We start from the raw sequence: 16,215 nt of genomic DNA, 5'->3' as shown, positions 1-16,215 counted from the left end.
TACAGACAAAGTGCTAGCAAGTTTCTGTACATACTCTAAGAGATCCATTATCGCAATATTTTTATCACCCCCCCCCCCGCCTACAATAGCCTTGCGACCCCTTTTCAATATTTTATCATTGTTCAGTACAGTTTTATTTACTGGTCCACAGTGTTTATAATATGATCAAATGAGCACACAAGTCTAGTTTCACAACATTGTGTCCATCTGTTTCCTAAACGCAGTCACCTGAACAGCGGAAGTGACTTTTGAAACATCCATATAACACATAATGCAAAAATAAGAACGAATTCCACAGTGCAATATGTTGCTCGCTGTTACACTTCCAGACATTACTAAAGAATTAAAGAAGAAAAAAAAACAGAAAGTGGAAAATTTAAAAATAAAATTTCGTTGACGGAAAAAAACCCTTAGAAATATTCGCGCAGATATAAGACCTGTGACATAGGGAGCGCTAAAAGCGGAATGATTTATTGTACCTTATCAAGTCGGTTCCTAAAAGCTCGCGTGAATGTTGGTTAATTTTTAGGCCTGATTTGTGTAGGTAGCTTGATTTGGTTATAGTTGATGATAATTAAGATGGTTATAGTTAACAAAAAAGGAACACAATTAACACAAGAATTTTGTGCAAATTTACTACACGCGAAGTAAGCAATAAACTAAACAAGTCGCTGTATTTTTTCTCAAGATTCGTATACATATTTCAAATCAAAATATACTTAATGGCTAAGTTAGATTTTCATCATTTGTTTATCAAAATTACTAACTTATAACAGTGCCTCATACATAAGTAGGTTTGTCATACTGCTACAAATAAACCGAGAGAAATATAAAACAGACGAATTTTTCTATTGTTCTTTAACTTAATTACTTGTATTATTTTAGTCATATATACATTTCAATATGTTGTTAAACCCATAGTGGCACAGCGGAATGTCTGCGGACTTACAACCATAGAAACCGGGTTTCGATACCCATGGTGGGCAGGGCACAGATAGCCCTTTGCGTAGGTTTGTGCTTAACTTCAAAATATACAAATAATATGTTATTAATTATCCACCAAAAATAATGAAAGCTACATATATTTTAAAAGTTCATGAGCATTCTAAATTAAATATTTCTGTTGTATGAAAAACCTATTGAAACATTTTCATACTTTATTATCTTGTGTTTTTTTTTATGTATGCTGAACATAAATTTTTGTTACACACTAGAATGACGATGATGGAATTCATTTAGAAGGTAATTGATTATCACCACCAGGGTCGCTACCACTCCTGAAGATGAATGTTTTTGTTTGTTTCTTGTTAAATCCCAATCTACACAACCGACTGTTTGTGCTGTGCCTCCTGCTAGTATCGAAACATGATTTTTAGTGTTATAAACAATCAGACTTGCTACTCAGACACAAGGGTGGGGGTGCAAAGCTACAAAATGGTCTATATGTTCTTTTCCTACCGCAGGGAAGCGAATCCTGAATTTTTACATTGTAAGTCCAGAAACTTATTGCTGATCCACCGGACGACCAAGATTAATATAGAGACATAAAATATTAAACCAGTATTTAGGATGACACAACACGCGTTGTCTAAGTACTTTTTATTCTCAGTATATTGGGAGTAAATAATGAGGACAGGCTAATACGAGGTCGTGGTGGTATTACCAAAAGCAAACTCATTTGATGGATTCCAGATTTAAATTAAAGTTCATTGTATAATGATAATAGATATCAGAAGCAATCGTAAGTTATAGCCTTTTAGCATAAGGAGATTAGATTTAACAATGTATTTTATTATTTGTATTATACATGATAATTCATCATTGAAAAAAACCTGCTGTTTTTTGTTACGTGTAGCATTGCGTTTTGTTGACAAAAAGAGTTCTGTTTTTATAAATATGAACTTGTGTATAAGAGACGCCTGATATAAAACTACACATTGATCTACTGCAACCAAACCCTCTTCATTATTTCTTGATTGAAACTGACGCAAAGTAGTTGGAACGTTTGACGTCACACACACACACACCGAGTTCTTACTAAAGACCAAGCCTCTTGTCTGCAAATCGGGATACAAGGCTTTGTATTATGGCGCCTTCTTGCACCTAAATCTATCGGTGCCTTACAAGATATAATGAAGTGAATGTGCCCCTTTTTTTTTGGGGTACACTATGTATCATACTTCTTCTTTAGATATTACGAAATATTATGATTAGTTTCCTTTTGTTGTAAGTGTAGGCTTTATCTCAGTATTTAATTATTCCTAAACACTTGTCTCCTATATATTAATAAATATTTACGTATATAGGAAAATAGGCGCCTAACCAGAGGGCAGTAGGAGCATGTGTCACCTCACTTTTAATATTTTTAAGCACACATTTTCTCGCCTGGTTCGTTCGTTTGTAATTAAGCACAAAGATACACAATGGGCTATCTGTGCTCTGTGCACAGGTATCGAAACCCGGATTCTAGCATTATAGGTCCGCAGACATACCGCTGTGCCTCTGGGGGGCCGTTTCGTTCGTCAAACTTCTACCTCACATTTGTCCTTTTCCTCTATTAACAAAGTTAGACACACACACAGTATGGGACAATCTCCAAGGTTATGACGCCATTATCAAATCAGTTTGGTGCTTGTAGAAATTAGTGACAATAAGTTTGAATGAGAAGCGTAGAAAAGAATAAGCATCAATTTGAAAAAGTGCAATTTTTACAAATCGGTGTCATGTTATTTTATCCATGATTTCTACAGCATTTGATACAAGTATCACCATCAATTAATTAAAAAAGGAACTAAAATGTATAATATAATACACTTCATTAACTTTTCATTATTAAAGATGTTTGCCCAATGATTTAAGGTTAATGACAAATAATGATATTCTTATAATGTGTTTGTAATATTCTTATAATGTGTTTATTAGTACTTCCCAGTGTGTTTGTAGTATTCTTATAATGTGTTTATTAGTACTTCCCAGTGTGTTTGTAATATTCTTATAATGTGTTTATTAGTACTTCCCAGTGTGTTTGTAAAATTCTTATAATGTGTTTATTAGTACTTCCCAGTGTGTTTGTGATGTTCTTATAATGTGTTTATTAATACTTCCCAGTGTGTTTGTGATGTTCTTATAATGTGTTTATTAATACTTCCCAGTGTGTTTGTAAAATACTGCACTGTAATAAATACTAGGAACTAACTGAGCTCGCACATATGTTTAGATATTGTATACACACGTATGTTGTGAAAAATATCTATGTTTCTATATATCTATGTGTGTGTGCGCGTGCATTTCGTTTTATCTGCAATTTCCATAATTTCATTTTGTTTGTAGGTATAACTATTCTATCGTTAAATGTTGTAACAAATTTGCCCAGCAAAAGAAAACTTTGACATGATTCTGATACAGTTGTTTTGGAGTCATACATATCAAGACAATACGTAGAAGCACATTCTCCAGAGTATAACTATACAAATGATAACAGATTTGTTAACAGAGCTAATGACAAAGGTTTCCCAAAAGTGGATTTTAGTTCTTCAGTTGAAGCTTTGGCGATCTTTTGTACAGTTACAAGTAGGCACGAATCCAACTTAACTTGTCTGGAGGAACCAATGGAATAGATAAGAGAGACAAAATGACAGTAATTATACATTTAATTATATTTTGGTTCGAACCAATTGAAAAATCTCAGGTTGAAAAAAAAAGGTAATGTGAATGAGGAAATTATACACAACACCTAAAAATGTTAATTTTTGGGCTTCTATACACACATTGTTTCTTCCTTATTTTTTCTACCGCAAATATAATTGTGGTATTTTAAAATGGAGATTTATTTTCTAATTTCTAATTTATACGAAATGCAGGTGCTCGTAAAATTGCTATACATTAATTTACAGTAAATATTTCCAGATTTACAGTTTTTGATTTTTGTTATAGGACAGAACGTTATATTGTAGTTTTCGTATAAAAATAATACTCCGTGTAAGTAAAACTGAGAACTGCATACGGGGTAAAAGGACTTTTGGAGAGGTCATGCTAAATTGGCCTCTTTCACTAGCGACGGGCTTGATCACAAAAACAATCTGTCAGCAGATATCAACAACAAAAAACATCATTGGGCTCGAGAGCAAAAGCTTAGCTTCTCTGGTATGCCCAAACTAATGATTAATTAGCTCCCTGTATAATATGTACTATTGGCATAATATTAGATTTATCTACAGAAAATACTTGAAACAATAAGCGTGAATATGTTAAATACTTATGAAATATGTATGTTGAGAACAATATGACACACACACATATATTCTTAGAAGTTTATTTTTTGTACAATTCTAACATTGTTATTTCTAATACAAGTCAAACTAAATGTAAGCATGCTAAATGTGCATCTTTTTTAGGATATAAATTAAGGTACTTGGCTTATTTGATATAGCGAGCTTACGTCTATACATATATGGTTCTATAATAAAGAAATTGGCATTCTAAAACCTTTTTGATTTGAAATACTTGTGTACTATATTTTACTTGACATATATTGTGGGCGAATTTTTTTATTCGGTAAAAATGCAAAGTCCAGTCAACTTAACGATCACAAAAACGGTTTATTTCTTCATCTTCAAAGTTTCACGATTAGCGTAACTAGTGTTCACTGATAGACCTAACCTGACAAACAATCTATGTCTAATATAAATTCCATTTACTTCCTCATGGAAACACAAACTTAATATTCGCAGCACTGAACTAATTAACCAACTAGCTGACAATAAGAACAAACTAACTGAATTTCGCACTGAATACTTTCAACTAAACAATTTGGCCAACCTCATAGACTCAATTTAGCTCAATTAGTTCTTTATACATGGTTCATCTTGCTTTCTAAGTTTTCAAGAAAGTTCTAGTCATTAAAGCCACGCCCATTACTTTATGTTAAACTTCCTGTCGGCCAAACAAAAGTACAAGTTTCAGAAAACATCTAGATTAAAACATAGCCTACATCAATATATTCTTTGCTCCTAAGTAACGTTTTTTAATTATGTGCAAATAGTATATCAACATCTACTGATTTTGCAACCTCCATTCATTTTATGTTGTGTAAAAATAAAACTATAAATTAATTATATACTGCGATTACTTAAAAGGTCCATAATGTTTCAATTTTTCTTAATCATTCACCAATAAAGTGTTTCATTTAATAATAACACATCGATTTCTAGTTCGTAACCAATATCTATGACATCTGGCAACATTGGTTCAACTTGCTTTATTTAAAAGTAATTGACAATCCGAAAAAGAAAAAACAAACAAACAAAAACCACTACAGTTAATATTACAGGTCAGATGATTCATTTTCCATACGATAATATCAGACTCATTTATATTGTTACGTCTCCGTTTGTTAATTAACTTTCCGTAACTTCGTTCCGACGAAACTTTAGCGACACAAGTCCTAACTTAATAAAACTGATTTATTCTTTCCGAATACAACTTTACGATACACTTGATTTCAATATTCGCGCTAAAACAAACACTATAACGAACGAACGTTAACTTCAACAATACCCTGTGACTGCAGTTCAATTACTCACTATTTACACACACATTACATTATTATCCCGTCACGTTGTCACCCTCTTTTATATACCAGACTACCCTATATCTAGTAAATACTAGAACATTCGCCAAAGTACAGGATAGTTCTAGAAAGTAGAGGGCGTAAGAATAGTCACGTGATCTCGATGAAGCAACAATACGGTTTAATTAATCGTTGATTCTCGCCTTCTCAAAGTAAAATTCGACATTTAAATTGTGTAGTAATTAAGACGACAGTATAATAAAATCAAACATATATTTTCATTACGCACTCTACACATTGATGGAAAAAGAAAAATGTGATTTAGTAATTATGTACTATTGACGAGAGTAGCTTGTCGCCTGAGACAGGGAATCATGGTACTGTTACGTCTCCGTTTGTTAATTGATTTTCCGTAACTTCGTACCGACGAAACTTAAGCGACACAAGTCTTTACTTAATAAAACTGGTTTATTCTTTCCGAATATAACTTAACCGATACACTCAAGTTCAACAATCGCGCTAAACAAACGCTGTAACAACGAACGTCTACAATACTTCCGACTGCAGTTCAATTACTCACTATCTCTCTACCCACCTCACATTCCCCTCCTTTATATATACCAGCCCACCCTACATCGAGCAATTACTAGAGCATTCCCGAAAGAACAAGATAGTTCTAGAAACTAGAGGGCGCCACAGTGGTCACGTGACTCGTTGACGCAACAGTACTTTATTGGTCTGTATCATCAACCACGACAGTGGTATATAATAGGGATCACAAGGAATTACACAAAACCCCAATAGAACGTTTGAGCAAAAAGTACCTTAAACAGTAAATATTCAGTTGAAACAACACTTTAAAATTTTTACTATTGACTGCTATGGCTATATATATGTATAAATGCACAAAAAAGTACGCATGTTAGACTTACAAGGAAAAGAAAATCCGCTCAAAACGGTTCGTTTGTCATTCTTATTCTTTTATTATCATTCTCTTGCCAGCCTACAACAAACAACAGCTTGGTATATTGCACCCAAACCTTTTGAAAAATACTAAATAAGGTACCGCAAAAGTCGTAGGGGTATTGAAAAGTCGATTTGCTTCGTCTATATTTTACATAATCAAAAAACATCATAATTCTAGTGTAAACGATTTTATCATTACTTCCTTGAAGTTAGCTTTTTTACAAATATCTTTAAAAAGCTTAAGTACAGGGTGAAACAGGAATTATCAGCCAATAATAGATGAACATTAGATGAGTGTAAGATGTAGATACTCAATGCTTTGTACACTATACAATCGGTGTCTTTAGAGCCAACCCTTATATTATGTATGAAGTGAAGGAATAAAAAAAAAATCAGTACACATAATATCAAATTTGATCGCAAACATTCGTCATCACCACCAACCGCCAACTAGTCATCACCACCCACCGCCAACTCTTGGGCTACTCTTTTACCAACGAATAGTAGTATTGACCGTCACATTATAATGCCCCCACGGCTGAAAGGGCGAGCATGTTTGGTGGGACTGGGATTCGAATCCGCGACCTTCAGATTGTGAGTCGAGCGCCTTAACCACCTGGCCATGCTGGGCCCAATAATTACTTTAAAAGACACGAAGGTTTATTCATAGCGATGTTTTATTTGCAAAGACTGTTTTTCTACGCGTAAAAGTTTATTTGCGCTTAGTAGGGGTTGTGACTTAGTCCAGGCATATATTTGCCCATTGCTATGCATTATATATATATAAATAATTTAGTTACATAGAAACTATAAATTCTCACTATATTCCCAAACAAATCTCCATGACAATCTCCAACTGCAGCTTAACATTTTATATTTCGAACTAATGCGATCAAATAGTCAATAGCTACAGTAAATCATTATGAGCCTATCAGCCGGCTACTAGCTATGTTTATTATCATTACAATGTTTAAAGTCATCTATCATGTCCAGTAATTCTTTGCCCATAGTTGAGCATAAAAAAAGCCATCAAACAATATAAATAAAAAATTGGGAATTTAAAAGCCTTCAAATAGGGATTGTAAAAAAAGTAAGGAAACAAGGCTGGAGATACTGTAGACATTATTTACTCAAACTACAAATCTGTATTCTGACTCCACCAAATGTAATTCTGGGTAACAGCATGGAACCAAAATAGGGGTTTGTAGTTTGAGTAAAGAATATCTACAGTATATTCAGCTTTGTTTCCTTACTTTTTTAATGATCACTATTTGCAGGTTTTTAAATTCCCAATTTTTTATCTTTTCTATATTTAATTGATAATATCCAAGTCATCTGTAGCAGGATGTTTTCATGAAGCTATTCTTTAAAAATGCTTTTTATCTGCTTACTAGAAACTGAAGATAATGTTGTTATACGTTTATCTTATTTGTACGAATTTTATTTAATCATATAAACAAGTATCACGTTTTTAACTTGCACGTGATGAAATGAATGAATGCTTGATTTATATACTATTTTCATTTGGTAGCCATTCAAGCAGAAACTTCTAATTCAAAATAAATATAATTTTACTGCACATAAAAACTTTGTGTTTTGATTATGAATAAATGATATGTATATGTGATAAGGAAAAGTCTGAAGTTTATATGATAGGATGACCTCTTCCCCTGTCAACACTTGCTCTTCTTGTCACTGGGAGAGTTTTTTGGAGGTAGATGATCAACAGAATCCACTGGTAATACTCTAGAAGTGATTTCGACAGGAATCTTGGACCCATCAGCAGGTTGACTTACTTCTGACATTAACATGCATCCAAAGGTGATCATGATGGACAACCTTTGGCTTGGACTACCCGTATTTCTATATTCTGCTGTGTTGCACTTTAAGTTTATTGTCTTTATTCTCTTGTTCTTGTCACTGGAAGCCTAACTTCTAGTGGTGTAATTGTTGTGTACTGTACAGGAATTTCTTGGATATAGATGATGAAAGTTTTCAAAGCTACTCTAACCTCACATCTAAGTCTCTGCATGCAGTCTATTCCCAATATGCACTGCTGGATCTTGATAACCACTTGCTGTTCAATCCACTTTCTTCATCTCTGAAGGAAATTTCTCACCTTTCATTACCAGATCAGGTCGAAAAATAGTAGTTTTTAGAACCAGTGCCGATCAACACTTTGAAAGGCTTTCCATCAACGAACTCATTGCCTTTGTGGGCTGGTTTCTTTAAACAACCTATTAAGGTAGATGGACTATTTTCACCTTCAAGATCTTATATTGTTGGTTTATTATAAACTGTTCAAAATTAATTGGTCACAGTATCAGTTGTGATGACCATATTTTGTTGTTGTTGTTTTACTCTCATAGCTATTCCCTTTATCATCCGTTCATATTACAGCCTCGGCTCCAGTGTCCGTGGTTTTCACGCTTATAACTTCTTTTTGGCCCGTTATCTTTAAGGGACAATTTTTTATCTTACATGTTTTTGCCTGCAGTTCCAGGCAATATGTACTTTTACATTGTAGTTCAAGCATCTATTGTCCTGTGGCTTACTTTCTCCATTCCGAGTGACCAGTTGTTTGATTAATTCCTTGACTTACTCTAGACCTTCATTAGAAGGAACTGATGTTCCAATACTATATGATCTGATAATCACGTAATTCTCTGATTGTGTTTTTAGTTGTTTATCTGAAACTTAAATTGATTCAGATTCCATCAACAACTGGATAGCTTTCTATAAAAATGTATACTTGCGTTGCTTTAGTCGAATTGACATATATATATATCTTGGTCCACTATAGCATATAATAATTGGTTACGTGAACGAATCAATTATTCACGTGGATCATCTGACTAAGATACTTGGTCAAGTCCTTCCACATCTTCAGCAAGTTCGGCTAACGTCTCATCCTTCCTCTGCTCTTAAACTTTGCTTTAGAAATTTCTTTCTGATATTAACACTTGAAATATAATAGGGCAGCCAATACTGCCTAATGGTTGTTACGGGTATCAGTTGAACGGTTGCTTAATGTTGGCCCCTTTAAACCAGCAGTGACATTAATAGCTTGTTGTTCACTATTCTATCCAGGGGTGAAATTCTGCCGGTACTAGTACCAGGACTTATTTGAGCTGCTTTTTCGGATGCGCGTGCGTTCCATTGTTCTGTCAGAAAGCATTTATTCATTGACACTCAAATTGTCGTTTTTTTATGTTTACACATAAGTTTTTTTAAAAAAAAAACAGGTCCACTTCACTCAGTTGAGTACCTCTACTTTTTTTGAGAATTTCAACTCTGATTCCATCTATTCACTTTGGAAATAATTTTGAGTTGCGCCTGATATGCCACCCATAGTACCTTTCTATCGTAATCTGTTGATTTCTTGATGTTGTTAAATTAGACTGCTAAGTTCTGCAGTTTGATGTGGCACGAGTTGTCCAGGACGATCCTGCAGTCATAAATGGCACAGCAGTAGTGGTAACAGAAGTAGAGTTCTCCTATTTCATATTAATTGTACTTTAGGTTGGAATTATTGAGTGAATGCAAAGAGGTATGTGATTGGTTTGATCCCCATGTTTGCCAGGTCAGTTTCTAGATGTTTTATTCCAGCATTGACGTCCTTCTGTACATTTCCTATGACTTTCTTGATACTATTATCTTTCTGTAACTCTTTGATCTTGTTGTTATAATCCTTCTGTACATTTTCTTGAGCTTTCCCGACCTTACCTTCAGTCAAATTTTTATTCTTAATTTTACGTTCCATCTCATTTCTTTCCTAACTTGAGGTCTGTTTCTTCTAATTTTCTGCCCCCCCCCTTGATCGTCTTTATCGTTTCATCACTTCCAATAATGATTCGATCTCATTTGAAACAGATTTTTTCATCTTGAAGTTCAGTCTGGATTCTATTTATATTTTAAACAAAATACTTCTCCTGGCATCAAGTGGTGTAAGGGTTTCTATTGTTAGGCGAGTTCTTTATTATTCGGTAAAAAGAAGTTTTTTTTCTTTTGTTGTTAATAACGCAAAATTGTGCAATGGGCTACTTGTACTGTGCCCACCGTTTTTTGGCGATATAAGCCTTCAGACTTACTACTGAGCTACTGGGGGCAAGATGAATGGAAAATCCAGTCCATTTAGCGACAGGCCTAACTTCATAATAAATAACGCCCCATTAGATATTCTACTTACATGCTAATTTTCTTGTCTCTTGTACTTTGTTTAAAATACTAACTCAAAATTTATAGTGGTTGAACTAACTGTCTTACTCAATAATCAGTCAACAGTCTCCACACTGTCTTACTCAATAATCAGTCAACAGTCTCCACACCGTCCTTTCGTTTAACTCAGGTTTTGTTTCAAATCCTTTCCTGAACTTTCAAGATTTCAGATGTTCAGCCCTTTGTGTGGCAGCTTTGTGCTTAATAACAAACAGGTGTTAAACCATGTGCTCATCACTTGGCATCAACAGACTCTCTCTCTGGCAAAACAATACTGACGTCTAAATAAAATTAAAAACATAGCCTACAAATCTGTATGAAAGAAAATACTACATGAACATGAAACTTTTGCTTTACAAAACTAAAGACAGGAAACAATAAATATGCCTTGTATAAAGCAAAAGAAAAAGGGTTAATTTGAAAAAATAAAAATAAACAATCAAGCAAGGGCAAAGAATAATTTTGTGAAAATATTCCACATTCTGTGGGATACGGCATTGTTTCTCAAAAAGACACCATCTCCGTTTGTCGACATTTGAGCAAAAAAGAAAAAAGAACGATGAATGTTCACATGTTGTTGCGCACGTAAACCTTGTTAGTCATCCTGGATGAATTTAAATGCTTTTGTATTCTTGAGTTAAAACTTGTTAGTGAAGATCTGTGTCGAAAATACAAACAACACTACTGACATATTTGTGGAATATAAATACAAAGTTTTATTTAAACGATTGTCCATTTAGATTTAAAGCATATCTCTTAAATCTACTAACAAGGCTCAAGGCCACAGGAAGTTTAAATAAATACACTAGCATTTCAAAAAAACCTGAACTTGTACCTTTAACTTTGCTGTTCATAACAGCGACAACATTCTATTTCAAACTTTACCGCTGTGACAATTTTATGTTACAAAGAGTGAATGTGAAGGAGAAAAAAGCAAATATCAGAAGAAAAAAACAGCGAAAAATCGGTGGTAAATACTAGGAAAAGGCACATAATATTATTTGTATTTTTTGTCTCACATTCTTGGCGTAATGCCAAGTTTCAACAGCTGTACATGGTAGTTTGACGTGAGCAAGAGAGGAATTTCAACAGCACGTGATATTTAAAGTACAAGTTAACTGTAGCAAGTCCAACCCACGCAAGAAATATAAAACTAAGTTTTTACAATTTTGGAAAGCATAGAAAGAAATACATATTATTTTCTTATTCATGATATTAGCCTATTATTAAGCTTCATCAGCAAACATAACAGAACCCATTAAACTAAATAAAACTTTTTAGATACCTGAAGAAGAAAGGTCCATATTTCGAAAGCGCTTGGGTTATAGGGTTTTTATTCATTTCTATCACGTGTTTTTCTAATATCATGAATGTTTTTAAATATTTTTACCAATCACATTTTAAAATATCCAACTCATCCTAAAAATTCATAAGAATCCATCGGATGATTTTAAAAGGGAAATAAGAATTTATTTATCAAAACTTCGTATTGCAAGTTTAAAACACTAAACATTGTTGTATGCTACAACTGAAATACAATTATTTAAAAATAAAACAAGCAACAATAGCTGACCACGTGCGCCTTTGTTAAAAGTGGGAGGGGGCAGGTGTAAGGTAGAACTGGCGAGCGAAAGAGACGAGACAATTTATTTTCTAAAAAATATTCCTAGTGGGGTGGCACGTTACCCTTCTGCCACCCCAAGTTAGGCGCCTATGTAGCTGATTCTCTAAAATAATGTTTAAGGTAGTGCTTACATTATGATTTTATACTTGTGTAACATTTAGCACCAGTTAACTTGATTTAGGAATGGTTTACTGTACCCATCTGGATATTCTAATTATTTAACTTTGAAATATAAAGCACTCGCTTAGGAATGAGATAATTTTTTTAAAAAACAAAAAAGAATAAATGCACAAAAAATTAACAATATTTTGTGACTTCGGATAATTTTTAGAATACATTTTTTGTAACAAGGTATCAGCGATTTTTTATACTATGTATAACGTCCCCAGCTCTCTTTATTATTCTATTCACAATAAAAGTGGAAGAGTGGGTAATAAAAACATGTTCTGCATTTTGTGAACTCAGTACACTGGATTTCAAATTTCTTATCGGTGTACAGACGAAATATTCGGTACCCATGTACACATAATTATACCATATTAGGCAACACAATAACACCCTCTCTGCATTACAAAAAAAAGATGAGAAAGAGTTAGACCGTAAGGATAAATCAAATCCTGCTCACTGTGGCATTAGTTCGATATTAACCATTTATACTGATATTGTAGCCTTGCTTATAGTAGGGCCAAGTTCGATTTCCCTGATGGTCTTACTCTAGCATACATAAGTCTAAAAAATTAATATTACACATACTTATGGAATTTTTAAAAATGCACATAACATTAAATAAACTAATACTGGTTCACAATGTTTAAACTGCGTTTTGCATTTAGACTTATGATAATTTGATACGTATATGGTTCAGTCATTAAGTAGATCAGCCTGGTAAATAAATTCTAAAACGTGTGTTGAAAAATATGTTATCAAGTAAAAACCCACTCATCATATGGATGTTTATTATACAGGCTTTTGCCATGTCTATTTTTTGCAAAGGTGCTTTTCAGCTAAAATAGAAAAAAAAAAAAGAAGTGAGAAATGTGAATTTTCATTCTACAGCACTAAGGTTTACATTGGTCCCTCATAGTCATCCACTACTGATATAGTGGTAGGATCATTTTTCAAGTATTTCCGACAATATTTAGGTTCTGTACAGTAGATTTGGCCTTAGAAAATATATATCTTTATATACATATGTAAGCAGTTAAAGCAATCGTGAGGTCAATGGCCGTAAGGATAATCCCTGAGATACGCTTTCACTGTGTTAGGAAGCTTTAGGCTATTAACGTTTTGGTCTGTTATACCAACGTTAGAGCTTAACATTGGATTAACCCCAGCCTGAAGCTGCTTGTTAATCGCTAGCCGGCATTGGTGTTGAAGAGGCAGAACTTTTTTGTACAATGGTTGGTATAAGCGAATTGGAACGTCTCTTCTTCCTGTACCATCTAACCAAACGCAGGAAGATCCTTTGGCGGATTGACTCAGCCTAACATAATACTCAACAAGCTGTACTACACAGTCAAATAGAGGCATGAACATTGTTATGGATTCTTCAGAGTCTAATCTAAACTGACCGTCTATGTAATGAATTCGTACACTTGTTGGTCCACGCTCAGTTTGCACACTAAGAGAAAACAGAAAACGAGGATCTGAGCTGTCGCGCAGTATAAATGTCCCAACAGATTTATTCTGTAGTAAAACCGATGCTTGTTGCTGAGATAAACTTTCATAATAATAACCACTTGTTCTTAATTTCTGAACGGTCCTGTTGATGCGTTGAAAATCAGCATTAAGACAAAAGTCCATATCAGCAGTAGGCGTCGTAGGGTAAGGAACTGTGGGCGATTGGAAACCGTTAACCGATGGAGAATGCTTCGGTGAGTTTTTCAATTCCGGTCTTTCAACTTCAATAAATGATGCTGATTCTTTTGATGATACCACCTGAACAGTTAACTCAGCTCCAGGGAAAGGTACGATAAATAATCCAGGGACTGGGAGAGTATTCTGTGCGAAGGAATCCGGGACCGAAAGCCGGGTTAACATATCGGCAATTATACTGACGTTAGGCTTACTCGGCACCTTGCCTGTTAGGCCTAATTCTGAAAATCTTCAATTTCAAATACGAATAATTATTTTAACAGCCTATTAGTATTGTTCAATAATATAACATACGCACACCAGAATAAAACTTTCACCACTTTATTACTGGAATTAGTGATGATATATATGAGTCTCTTTTAATCGTTTGAAGTTTTTTGGCACAATGTAGATACTATGCAATAAAACCTAATCATTAAAATGGTTACGCTATAAAGGCAGTATTCAATGGCAGTGTATGCCGTTAATAGCTCTACAAATGCCACCTAAAACACACGTCACAATTTTTGGAAAGCCCAGTGACAGTCACCATACGAAGTATTCCCCTTGTACCAACGTCTCTGCACGGAACAGATTTCAGGTCATACTGTGTCTCCACAAACGCTGAAACATGAATTAAGGTACAAAAATTAAAGACATATTACGTATATCTTGTAAAATATTTCTATTTTACCTACACATATAAATCCAAAGTTTGCGATATAGTGAACAGCTGAATTACTTAAAACTCGTGACATAAGTATTAGGTGTACTTGAATAAATATCACTCTGTATTATTACACATATACACACTCGTACTGAAAATGTGATAAGTATAAAACTATGTATAATCTTAGCAATATGAATACTGAAATTACATTTCATCTGTGTTCAAGTGCACAAAAGTATATTACAAATTTTAAAAATGAACAATTTTACCAAATAGTAGTAGGTAATACTAAGACGTTAAAAAATTATAACATTTAATAACTTAAAAAATCTAGATCATCTAAATGATAGTGAAGTCATGCAAGCCTGTAAACCTACTAAATTAAGCTGTTTCTACAGGGCTGAGCTGAACAAAAAGCTGACCTTACACTTAATGTAAACTTAACAGTGTCAGACTTTTAACAAAATATTAAACTTTTTTCCAAAGGTTATATATCACAGAAAGATCTCTCTATATTTGATATACTGTTTATATTTATAGAATAGATATATATCTATATATGTATACGAATATCCACCTACCCATTAATTATCAGGAAAGAACACCAACACAACTATAATAAGTATTAAGAACCTTCACATTTGAACAAGCTGGTTTCTATAAACGCGATACAAATTCACCATTAAATAGCACATATCAACCTTACTCCACGTACTTTCTGTAGATAAAACCTTCTTCGTAAAACCGAGAAGCGGGAAATGAAATACTTTAACATCGCACCACTACTCTTAAATCAGCAATTCCACAGTTAGAATAGCTGTCACGTTGCATGTTGAGCCCTTTACTTAGAATCTAGCTGGACTGCGAATACGGTGGCCTCCCGTTTCCGAGAATTCCTGGGAGACCACGGTTATTCGGCACCGAAACCTTTTCTCTGAACTGACTAGTTCTCTGTTCTAGGCATGCGCATAACGTTTCTATAGAGTTCTCGGTAATGACAAGCCTAATATGGTAACAGAACCACCCATATTTGCGCGAGGCACGATATTTTTTGTTGATTGGTTGAACTGATGTTCATTCATATATCGCGCTTCACTATCCATATCATACTACCAGATCCATAAGAGTAAAATATCGTAGTATGGCCTTGCAGAAACTAAACTATTGGCAACCAAATGCCGCAACGAGCTCTAATAAATATTACTTTACGAAGTTAATACTACGAGAAATTATTAAGAAAATTATGAGCTTATTCAAATATGTATAATATAGAATGATCTTCTTCTGTTGCTTAGTTTTTTGAATCGTATTTAT

The 16,215-nt window shown here is 34.0% G+C and overlaps 1 protein-coding gene across 2 annotated transcripts; it reads right to left on the bottom strand.

The window, feature by feature from the left end:
• Window positions 1-11,443: 11,443 nt before the first annotated feature.
• On the bottom strand, window positions 11,444-15,978 carry LOC106463723 (suppressor of cytokine signaling 2-like). 2 transcript variants are annotated; one of them, XM_013923786.2, is made up of 2 exons: window positions 15,483-15,978; window positions 11,444-14,855 (listed from the first exon to the last, which is right to left on the bottom strand). In XM_013923786.2, exon 2 carries the CDS (start codon window positions 14,415-14,417, stop codon window positions 13,596-13,598), a length of 822 nt encoding a protein of 273 aa, XP_013779240.1. In that variant the 5' UTR covers window positions 14,418-14,855; window positions 15,483-15,978; the 3' UTR covers window positions 11,444-13,595. The 2 variants fall into 2 exon arrangements, with proteins under 2 accessions (XP_013779240.1, XP_022247015.1); XM_022391307.1 differs by having other exon boundaries at window positions 15,617-15,978.
• Between the last annotated feature and the right edge of the window lie 237 nt (window positions 15,979-16,215).

Source organism: Limulus polyphemus, unplaced genomic scaffold, assembly GCF_000517525.1.
Source record: "Limulus polyphemus unplaced genomic scaffold, Limulus_polyphemus-2.1.2 Scaffold1470, whole genome shotgun sequence".
In the NCBI taxonomy this organism is placed as follows: domain Eukaryota; kingdom Metazoa; phylum Arthropoda; class Merostomata; order Xiphosura; family Limulidae; genus Limulus; species Limulus polyphemus.
The sequence above is the reverse complement of the archived record's forward strand: the minus strand, read 5'-3'. Positions and strand labels throughout refer to the sequence as shown.